Source organism: Xiphophorus couchianus, chromosome 20 (genome assembly GCF_001444195.1).
Source record: "Xiphophorus couchianus chromosome 20, X_couchianus-1.0, whole genome shotgun sequence".
Classification (NCBI taxonomy): domain Eukaryota; kingdom Metazoa; phylum Chordata; class Actinopteri; order Cyprinodontiformes; family Poeciliidae; genus Xiphophorus; species Xiphophorus couchianus.
The window spans coordinates 5,258,205-5,270,373 of NC_040247.1; the positions used below are offsets into that span (position 1 = coordinate 5,258,205).

Below are 12,169 nucleotides of genomic sequence, written 5' to 3' on the forward strand. Positions count from 1 at the left end.
TTGCCTGTTTTTTTTTTTTTTTTACCCTCATAGTTTCACACTGCTGGAGAATAGATTGCCTCAGTTATCCATTTAATAGAAATAAAGAAACTAGCTCATCTTGTTTCAAAAATAGTTTAATGGTTTGAGTTTGATATTCACAACAGAACTTTGTTTTGAATGTGTATATATTACACCACATGTAGTAGATCATCTTTTATTTTAAAGTCTCGCGCTGGAAATAAGACATTCAGCAGAAGCTGCTTCCATGGACTGTATGCCTTCATGCCTGTCTGGCCAAGGGTTTTCCCAGGTGTGTGTATTTCTCTCTATAATTAGGATTTTCCTGGAGGTTTACTGCACACATCAGCAGCATGCCATTGGGGATTTACCAACACACTGCTGGCTTGAAGGGATTGTTTTATTATTCTGATTTCTTGAACTCTGCTTCTTAATTCCTCAGCATAAAGTTTAAAGAACCTTCCAAAGTAAGCCAAAATGTATGAATACATATGCCACTAAACCTCTGCACGTATTTTCAATGGGTTCCAATCCATATTGTTTGCCAGGCATGCAGTACTGTCAGAAAGTTGGTGTACATTTTAGCAGTCGAGGGTCTTGTGAGAAGGTAGCATGAGATATCCTTTTGGCAGAAACATACAAATAATTAATGATTTATTCAAACAAGACGAGACTGCTTTGAAATTGGATATTAAATGTGTTGTTCTAGATACAGCAACAAATCAATTTGTCCAACAATGTCTTGTCAGTTTTTGTGAGCCCAATCAGCACAGCGTTCTTAACAGAATAGAAACGGCACTGTGCTCGCCTAGCATTGTCGGTAAATCAAAGAAAGAAGCCTTTGTCAAACATGTCAAGTAGTTTAGTCTTCAGACAATATCAGGTCGCCACCAAGCAGCCACTCTGTCTGGTCTGGGGAAGAACTGTGAATTTACTGGAATAAAACAATTTAATCGCATCTCAGCTCTTCTCGGACCTGTAAGGAATGTTGTCCTACTGGGAACATAAGACGTGCAAATGGATCATGGTGTCCTCGACTGGGTTAACTGGTTTACTGACGGCATTCCAGCAGCAGGTGTAACTGGCTCTGCTGAGAAGAAGCAGAAAGCAAATACAATAACCAATCAGTGCAATCGCTTTAAACTAAGTCATCTTCCTGTAACTCCTGGAAGCTATTGTTCATGAATGAGTCACAAGGGCTTGTGTCTCAGCTGGTCATGTCTCCCTCTTATCTTAATCCACAGTGCAGACCGTCTGTGTGAATAAACAAAACAGAAAGCTCACTTTGTCACAGATTATTTCTTTCATATTAGAAGCCACTTGTCTTTATTTACTGTGCATTGATTAAAAACTGAGAATGCAAAGGAGCACAGGCAGCCATTTTTCTTTGATGATTGGCCAGCAGAGCTAGAACAATTCCACAACTAAAGTTGTGGTATTGTAACAGCACAGTGAAGAGGTCCTCTATTCACTAAAAGCCCAACGCACATAGACGGCAATGCACAAACTTAAAATGGTCACCAGCTATACCAGTCAAACGATATTTCCAATGTAAACAGAGCTGGACTGGCGACACGAGACTTTATGAAGATAAAGGATGCCCACAATTGTAAAGAACTCCCCAGTAGAAAAGAAAACAATAAAAAGTGTAGTGTACATCATGATAGCAGTAGCATACAGTAATGTCCATTCCCTGTATTTGCAGGTTTGTTTTCAATTCATCTACCTGCCTGTTTTTTGTTTTTTTTAATTAAATGTGAGATACAGTACAAAGATCAATTTCATAAAAGGTCAGTCCTTTTCATGTGTCCAGCTTTACTTTGACTGGTCAGCTAATTTCCTGGGCCTGGGTGTAGCTCACAGAAGCATGCAGCCTTTCATTGATTTGTTCTTTTTGACCTGCATCGCTGCTGCCGTGGCTACGTTAAACACTTCCCGCACGCCATCCTTTGTTTTAGCAGAGCACTCCAAGTAGTAGAAAGCATTGATCCTGGTGGCCATGCTCATTCCATCTTCTGTCTTCACCGGCTCCTGCAGGACAAGATCAGAGCTGTTTGGAAACTATAGATACCATTAAAAAAAACAATGGCCTCGAACTTTTAAATTACATTTTTAAAAGTAATTTTAACTTTAATAATTTGGGTCCATAAAAATCCAAGCTACTGCTTTTGGAAATTTTGTTTTATTCTTTTTCCTTCCCCAAACAGAAACAAGAAATAATTTATGTTTCAACCTCTGATTGTAAACCTATTTTTTCAGCCCAATATTAACAATTTTGAGACCAAAACAAAATTAATAATATTTAAACATGTGGCTTGAATTAATTATTTTTACAACATTTACAGTTTTGAACATTTGAGCCAATCATCAAATGTTCTAATTTTGCGAGAGAAAACAATAGCTGAAAGGAAACGCTGGGGCAGATGAAAATCCAGGAAATCTAATTGTGTACGGCAATCAATTTGATTATGAAACCCAGAACAGCAATATGTTCACTACTGTCTGACGGTTTAAAAGCTGTTTTAGGAAATCACACAAAGTCTAAAAGTCTTTCAACTTTAATGTCATGGAGAGTTTTAGTCTTTCAGTTAAACAGCTTTTTATTCTGTAGATATTAACAACTTAAATACCTGCATCTAACTGACAGGGCACCTCATACCTGCTTCATCTTGGCCAGGTCTCTGCGTGTGTTTTCATCGTTCCGCAGATCTTTCTTATTCCCTACAAGGATGATTGGAACGTTGGGACAGAAGTGTTTCACCTCAGGGGTCCACTTTTCAGAAATATTTTCTGTTCCAAAGGAAAGAAATAAAGAAAAGGCTGAAATACTTGAGAAAGCAAATGGAAAGCTATTAAGACAACAAGCAGATCAACAAGCAAGAGTCTAGACTTCAGGTTTGACTGGGGCAAAAACATTTTTTAGCTACAGCAGTTCTGTGTCCTCTAAGGTGTTTAATAAGCAATTATTAAATGGGTATGAATGAGATGAAGCTTGTAAGATAGTTTAGTATGTTTGTAGGAAAATGTCTGTCACTTGTAGTGTAAACCAACTTGCAAAAACAGCAGGTTTTGACAACATATACAAAAACATTTTTGCATGTTAAAATATACAGTTGGTTAAACTGTTTATATATTAACCTAATAGATAAGACAGAAAATAGAAAGTTACATTATTCTCTTCGTGTTTTTTTTTTTAGAACATCTAATAACATAGACAAAATGCTATTAAAACAATAAAAATATATATTAAGATCGCAGATCTTCGCTTTTTGTGTAAAATTCTCTTTAATAGAAGATTAATTATCTATTTTAACTAGAATAAAATATTTTCAGCTCAAAACACCTTGTTTGCCCTTGTTGGATTCTCCGACAGGAGAATCTGACATTCACAGACACAAGATATAGCTTGCAAAACCCTTGCAAAAACTGGGTAGTTTTTTTTATGAACATGAAACTAATGTCTTTCTTTTAAGGTGGAAGCCGAAATGTTGACAATGAAGTCACTGAAGTTTGTCTTTCTGTCAATCTGGGATACACCTTTTTTCCCATCAGTCTGCACAGAAATTTGTGTCTTTTGAAATCTAGAACCCGGAAAGGTTTTTGGATGCAGTAGTTCTGCAAAGAGGCAATGAGCCAATGAAGATGTATGTCTAGATAAACATGGATGCCCAAAAGAAGTTTATTGGATGTAGCCTTATGCTTTTCAGAGAGTCTACAGGAATAACACAGCGATATCCAGAGAGCTAAACCCTGTTAGGAAAAGTGTTTAGATATGGATGGAATACATTGTATGTAGGTCAAAAGTTTTAAGATTTCCTCACCTAAACTATCTGGGCTGTCAATGGAATAGCACATAAGGATGACATCTGTGTCGGGGTAAGAGAGAGGCCTCAACCTGTCGTAGTCCTCTTGACCTGCAGTGTCCCACAACGCCAGCTCCACCTGGAGAACAAAGGCAAACAGTTAAGCCATTTTTTATTCCTATGAAGTTAACATTGATACTGCACAAGCAAACTTGTTGCAATCTCAGCCACAGTTTGATTATTGTGCAACAGCAGCTAAAAGCAGCTTATTAGATAAACAATTAAAAGTCTGCATAAATATGAAAAATTGCATAGGCTATTACGATGGCAATATGAAAACATTTCTGTTGTATGCTGAGACATATGTAATGTCTAAAGGCAACATTCACTGTACTAGTAAATTATGGCTCACAGACCAACTGCCTCAACTGCTTTCCTGCAGCCAGCAGTCGCCTCAGAGGGGCGTTCCACCGGGTGTATGCACCATTCAGACTAGAAACCCTTTAAGAGTTTCTCTTATAATGCTTTTACAATTATTAATAAGATGTACTGCAATCTGTTGAAGCTTGTGTAAATTTTACACATGTAAAATAAAAAAATAAAATGAAACACCATTTCTGTTAGGGCTGGGTGGTATGGCTATGAACAAACCGCTGTCAACAATGATGGGAAAACTCTTATGTAGGTTATAATAATGGAAAATGCCTAGAAGCTTTGTAGCATTGTGAAGGAAGAGCCAAATAATGTCATCACTACTCAACAGGGAACATTTTTCTCCACTGCTCATGTTTACATTGTAACTTGTGTCTGGTTTCTTAATCTAATATAGATTATTTGTTTTGGTACAATCATTTTTCTATATCATCACAGCTGTCCTGACATAACCATAGTTTTGTTTTTAGTGTCCTGAAAATGCCTTTTAAATTGCTGATTAGCTACATTAGAGAGATTGGGGGATATTTAGACATCTAATCAGTTAGATTATGTCTCTGTATGGGCACAAACAGCTGCAATTTAGTCTGGGAAAGCTAACACTGTAAGTTTTAATGATGCAATTTTTGGGTAGATTCTGTTGTTCCCACAGAGAGCATAAGAATCAGTCATAAGTCCTAAAATAGAGGTTTGCAGAGGCACGGGGGAGGTGGGCCAACACTGTTGAGACAGCATGAGCAAACAGATCATTATGTTCCCACTGGACAAGGTGTGAGCTGTAGACTGAGTAAAAGAAAAAGGGGCAAAACAACTATTTATAGGATCAACCCGGTACTGAATGTGTGAGAGTGAGAATGTTTTCACCTCAGGGGTAAAACGTTCCAATTTAGAGGCTGAACAAAAATGTAATCCAACTGGATTTGTAAGAGATTAACAGCTATGTGAAAAGCACAAGTTCTTAGTATCTGTGTTACTGAATTATCTCCCATTAAACAGACGCCCATTACATATGAATTTGTTCCCAGAATACAGCTACTAGCCTCTCCCTCCATCCATAAGCAACCAGGACGAGGACAGGAAGTAAAAGACTTATCGGACAAGAGCAGCAGGAGGGTCCAGAGGGAGGGAGGGGGATTGCCAGGAGACATCCTTGTTCCCTGTCTGAACAGGAAGTCAGGAAATATAGTCATTTCCTGTTTTGCCAAGCGGTGATTCTGCACCAATGGTCGGATAAAGAGAACAAATCCCCTCGACGTAACAGGTCATCTTTTCCTCAAGCAAGACAAAATATAAGGTTTCACAACTCTCCATCTGGAAAGGGACTGAGGCCGGAAAAACAAGCAAATTATGAAACACATTTTGATTTGTACAGGTGCAAATATTAGCACATCCAGGTAATTAGCTCACCTCCCATGTAAATAAACAATGATGTCATAGAGCAAAATAGAGTACAGTTTGTTAAAATCTCCAAGACCACAAGTAATTAAAAGTAATTACTAATGGAAAACATGGTAAATGCTACACTTAACAACAGAAATAAGCATGTCGCCTGCCAGAAACACCCAAAAGTCACTTGGCTCTCTATACTAGATTTCTCCATGTCTGTGGGCTGTGGCGGGTTATTTTTATCAGGAACTCATTAGTTGGGGGCAGAGCTGCTTTGAGTGCAAGATAAGCTCAGAAGATATTTATTTCTATGCTTTCATCCACAGTTAGCTTTGGGCCTTAAAATAGCAACACAAAACGACAGGTAACAGTCCAGGTACAGCATAAAGACTCACTCACTGTGAGTGGACTATAGAACATGTTTATTTTACAATACATAGCAGCAATGGCATTCCTCTTGTTGGCAATTGATACATAATGCCCCAAAAAGAACTGCAATCATTTTTGTAACTTAGCTGCAGTTACTTTACAAAGCATTTGTGTCATAATGATTACATGCCTAATTAAAAAAGGAGGTGTAATTATGCCTTGGCTTTTAATGGCAGGCGGCCACTACTTATTGGGAATAGTTTTGTTCCCACAGTCCCACATTTCTGTGAAAAGTGACATTGAAAATCCTCAAGACAAGGGAAAAGTATTTCAGTTGATATGATGTCTCTAATGCTAAAATAAACACAGAACTATTTTGTTTTCCCGTAATGGAAAGGTACTGGGTCTACTCTTGTGAAATTAAGATTGACATAAATTGTCTTCTGTGGTAATAAAATGTAGACTTGGAGAAGTTGTATATGACAGTTATATCCAAAATGGCCGTCATACCAACCTGTTTTCCCTCAACTTCGATGTCTGCTATGTAGTTCTCAAACACTGTTGGAACATAGACCTCGGGAAACTGGTCCTTACAGAAAACTATAAGAAGACATGTTTTCCCACAAGCTCCATCTCCCACAATCACCAGCTTCTTCCGAACGCCTGACATTTCTGTTGGAAGAAGAGAAACGAGTGCTTAGAAAAACCTCAAAGTTTTTTTAAAATTTATTTTCTGAACCACAGAACCACATTGTCATCCATTTGTGGCGTCTGTAGAGACTGTGTCTCTGTAAAGATGCTTGCTGTACAGGGCAAAGAAGAAAAACGCCCATGCTTTGTACGCACAATTGGATTGACTGAATGGCTTTATGTTATTACACAATGGGCCGGGCTATTTGTTGTGTATGTGGTCACAGGCCATTTTTATCTCCAAAAGAAAAATCTCACGTACATAAACAATGAAGGAGACAAAAGATGGGACATTAAAATGTCATCTCACAGTTTTTTTTTATCTTGTTTGTTCACCTCTTAAACACTGAAGACTGAGACATGAGTAAAGGAAATGAATGCAAATGCTGGTGTCTATAAAGCTGACTAAACACAACTTTACATTTGATTAGTCCAGCTCTCTACATAGAAACATTTTCTATTAAAAAGAAATAGTAATTCTTTTTATAGTAACTTACTATAAAAAGAATTGAGTATAAACATGCAAAGACCTCATAGTGTTGTGAAAATGATAAGACGACTACTGTACATAGGATAATAAAATTACTGCCATGCGTGCCAGTAATTTTATTATTGGCACACACGGGTTAAAATGAATGTACCTTTATCAAAATTAAAATTTTACATCTTTTATTATAGTGAGTAAATATAATCAAAATGAACTAATAAACGTTCTACAGTTTCACCAGAAAACAGATGTGGTTTTTTTTAATGAGCTGGAGTCCTGCTGCCAGCTCATATAATCATATACAAATGAATAAGGTCTTAAGTTCACAGATATAGTCAAGAAAGAAATACCACCACTGACTAAACAGTGGTGTTTCCTGACATGTTAGGGCATAACTTAGGCTCAATTAAAAGAAACCTTTATAACTAAATATGTTGCTAAATGACATGACATGCAGTAAATGCTTCCTGGCTCCGTTTCCATATTCAGGTTTGCCTTAGCTGGCACTGTTTGTGTCATTAAAGTGAATGGGTGTTTCCCTTTGTTAACAAGCCTTTACCCTAAAGATCTAATCCTTCATTTTCTAAATCCTGCGGTACCGTTGCAGAGACTTTTACAAACATTTTCTAAATGTTGTTTTGCTCAGTTCTAACAGTTTTTCCTCCCGTTGCTTTTGCTACAAAATAAGAGTCCCAGATTTAGAAAACTTTTACAGTTGTGATGCCCGCCCACCGTCTTAAACTAAACTAAGAAAACGCCATGCCTTTAAAGAGCATTATTGCTGGTATGTATAGGAAAAGAAAAAAATATTTATGAAAATGTTCCATAAATGTCCTTAGTCTGTGTCATGTATGCCGCCTGTGAGTAAATCAGCAACTAATGGACAGAAATGATAGTCACACCCTAAGAGGAAGTTTAAGCAGCTACCAGTAATAGCACAAGGTGTGTCATCAAGATCAAACATTTTCATCTTTACTGAACCAGTAAGATGACTGGGTTTTCATCCCTTCCATGTTTATATCAAAGTGTGATTCACTTTTACACCATGACAGTGTGTAAAGGAGGAAATTAATCTGAGTGGTTTATTTCTGCAGTATTTGCTGGGAGCACTGGGAAAAGGCAAAGGAGCTTGATTTTTTCACAGATTATCTGTCTTATGTTACACTGTAACGACATAGTGATAATTCTAAAGAATATGTAAAATAAATAAATATATATATATTAAAGTTTCTCATGAATAAAGCATATATTTTTTTCATTCAACAGCATATTTAATTAATTATATCTACCAAACAATGTGTACTCATCATGAAAGCACTTTTTTTATATTTCAACTGTGGAACCTTCATGATATGACTTTTTCTTTTTCATCTCACCACATTAAAGGAAATGATATCACCAGGATTTTCTCCCTCATATTTGCTTTTCAAGATCATACCTCTTCATCCCTCATACCTCTCTGATACAGTTACAGCTGATGGCAGCACTCAAAACCTATTTCCCAAGTCCAGTCTTTTTCATTGCAATATTGAGGGAGTTCAGATGTTCTATAGAAATGTGGTTAAACTCTGTGTAGCTAAAGGACAAAGTGGTTAAAAACTCTAGTATAGACTTTGACTTGAAACCTTGAAATTCCAGAAATTAAGGAACAAGCAAAATGTAAAAAAAAAAAAAAAAAGTTATAATGCAGTCACATGGTCTGAGAAATCGACACAAGTTCACAAACTCAGACAACTCAAAAGCTGCAGATGTCTTATCTGGTTAAATCTGATGAGCAGACACAATCAGAAATCTACACTGTTGACTCGTGTATCAAACTGGATGCAGAGGCATCTTAATCAACAGAAGGAAAACACATGACTGATCCTATCTATCTTTTACATTCTATTTATGGATGTCACATACAAACCAGCTCTGCAGTTTTTACTGAGTCGCACCTTTTTAGGTACACAACTAGAAGTAGCAACAGGGCAAAAACAAAAACAAAAAAATTAAACAAAGTTTGACATAATTGAACAAATGTTAAAATGAGAAGAAAATAAATCTGGAAGCTTTATATTTATAAGGAATTCATATTGCAAAATGGCAAAAGCTGGAATTTCTCTAAAAAACTGATGTAAGCTTATGAGAAACAGATTCTGAGTTGTGATATGGGAAAAGGTGACAGCTTTATTCATCAGATAATCTCTAGCTCAAAATCTAGAGTACTTAAACTAAATCCAGATCTGAATTATCAATGAATACTGACTGTTAGGCAATTCATGATTTAGGAAGCATTTATTAATGTTGCATAAAATAATTATTGTCATGATGTTGTCTTTCTTAAGACTTTGATGAGAAAACCTGATCAGCCTGTAGCTAAATTTGACAGTGCATGTGAGTTTTCTGTTACTTCACCACACAACATCCAAGAATGAGAATAGTCCGATTTGATTTTATGTTAAAAAAAAAAAGAAAAGAATTATGCTTCCAGCAAAGGATGATGACAAACAATTTTTTTTATCTTTAAATATATATTCACGGTGCTTCTCATGTTCAGCTTAATATTTATCATTTTTTTCTGAGCTCATTTTAACTTTTTTTAATCACACAGCGACAAAAATAGCACAAAAATATTTCCAAAAATACATGTTTCTTTCAAAAAGGGTGCCTGTGGTTTTCTAAAACAAAACACTGAGCTTTTAAAATCATACACCTGAAAGCTGAAACTGCCAAAACATCCGCACAACATTTCAAATGAATGACTCACAACCTGTTCACAATAATGGCTGCTTCCAGTAGCTGGAATTTTAAAAATGCTTCATAGGAAGAGAGCCATGCTTTAAAGCCAATTGAGGGGGCATAATGGGTTTTTCTGCTGGTGGCACCTGGAGCTGGAGCACCAGGCAAAACTGAAAAAACACACAGCATGGCTCCCAGAGAATAGAGCTAATAAAGAGTGCAGCTCCAGAGCAAACAAACGGGAATGACTGGCTGATCATGTGGAATCTTAAAACAGTTTCTGGACCAGGAAACTGCGGTTCATCTGACAAAATACAGCTTCCTGGATCAGACTTTGTGTAACTTTCATTAATTAAAGTGCTTTGCCACATCTTATTAAGATTTTAAGTAAAAAAAAAAAAGACTAGAAACATTTGTTTGAAGGAAAATATCCACCAACTTTACCCCAAAGCTAAAACTGATGCGTCCCAGCCTCTTATTTTAGTGTGACAGGCAGAAAATAAATAGTACAAGAATAGTAAATCCATTATTACTAAAGTTTAGGTTTTAAACTACAGAATACCTTTTTGGTCAGTAGACAATTATTCAAAACTAAGTTTTTGTCATCAAAATCTCCTGGAAATGACTGCAAAAAATTTAAGTTCGTTGTTCATCAATCGGCAAACTAACAAAACAAACCAGAAGTCTACTATTGCTTATGTTATTCTACCATCAGATCATTCAGCCAGCATGCACATGGATCCTGCAGATGGTTGGTTTTACCAACCAAGTATTTATCGCCCTAGAAAAACACTGAAAATGAAAGTGTTATGCGTGAAAAAGTGTTCCCAGGGAAACAAATGGCTAAAAGTCTCATACTGATTGACCCACTGACATAATCACCTGTCGGATTCACTTTAAAACTCTTACACGCTCTAAAAAGTTGCGCTTAAACGGATCAGCACTTTTTTTTTTTTTTTAACAAATCTGACCACCACCATACATTACATTATTACATCTATATTAGAAGGACATGACAGAAAGGACATTTAACTATCTCAAATAAAAATAGAACAAAAAACATGCAAATGAATTAAGCAACACATCTGAAATAGTTACCTATAAACAGCAAGACGCCACGTGTTAAAAAATGATTAGTCCACTTTTCCTCTGTTTTTAGATCGTGATGCACAAAAAGGCAGTCGAAGTTTTCTTCCTGTTGCACTGCTGACTAACTTTGCCAGCTGGCTGCTGAGAACCAGAGGAAAAAAGATCCACCCAAGAAGCCAGCGAAGCGCAAAGTTAAACAAACAGACGGAGACTTGGTGTTAGAAATTTCAAAATAAAAGCGCCAGTCTTCTGTTGTCTGTATGTTCGAATTCAATCTCATACCAAAAGATGAGTGTTTCATGTTACTTCTTTAAAAGTTTCAGCCTTGTATTGCTTTTCTGACAACTGTCAGAGCGATTCTACAAAATGAACGAATAAAATAAGATTCTGAACTTTTTTCAAACTGAATTATCTGTAGGTAATTTGTGGGAAATTAAAATAAACAACAAAAATACCTCCAGTTTCTTTAATTTAGCATGTGTATTGTATGCTGCATATTTTAAATGTTATTTCTATAAAGTTATTGCATCATTTTGGCCACTAAATCTGTTTTTAAAAAAATGAATAAATAAAATTTGAGCAACTTGAGAATTCGAAGCTCCACTCTGCAAATCTCCTTAGATAGATACTAAGTTAGTTACATTTTTACCTAGCAGACTGACACTTCTTTGTGTCATTTGGCAGTTATGAAACTAATCACACGAGGTGCCTAAAAGTCTCCATTCACAGGCCTCTTGTCTCAATATCCAGGTGTCCTATCTCTCACCAAAATCTCTCTGAACCTGAGAACAGAACCTGTTGACTTCTTGAAACCCAGACCAAAAAACAAACAAAATAAAATGGTTTGCTACAACTCTCTCATGAATATAAAATATTACTTCATATTTAATTTGTATTAGATCTTAGCCATTTACTTGTTTTATTTATGCATTGATCCTTTCTTTCCTTTTATATGATGCTTAAATTAGTCTATTATTATTACGGTACAATATATTTCTAAGTGTAATTTTGTCTACCTAGGTTCCCTTGTTTTTATTCAATTAATTTGCTCTACCTTCCTAATAGGTAATGTGTCCGTTGCAATTTTTGAACATCAGAATTTGCTGTACAGTATATGGAGTTTGATTAGCTTCCTAATAACCAAAAAAAAAAAAAAGTTTCCTCTAATTTATTTTGAAAGCTTGATTATCTG

General features: G+C 36.1%; 1 protein-coding gene across 1 annotated transcript; it reads right to left on the bottom strand.

The window, feature by feature from the left end:
• Window positions 1-100: 100 nt before the first annotated feature.
• LOC114135731 (rho-related GTP-binding protein RhoC-like) lies at window positions 101-11,129 on the bottom strand. The gene is made up of 5 exons (XM_028003269.1): window positions 10,987-11,129; window positions 6,505-6,662; window positions 3,822-3,942; window positions 2,660-2,790; window positions 101-2,031 (listed from the first exon to the last, which is right to left on the bottom strand). The coding sequence occupies exons 2-5, from the start codon at window positions 6,658-6,660 to the stop codon at window positions 1,858-1,860; spliced, it is 582 nt and encodes a 193-aa protein (XP_027859070.1). The 5' UTR covers window positions 6,661-6,662; window positions 10,987-11,129; the 3' UTR covers window positions 101-1,857.
• Between the last annotated feature and the right edge of the window lie 1,040 nt (window positions 11,130-12,169).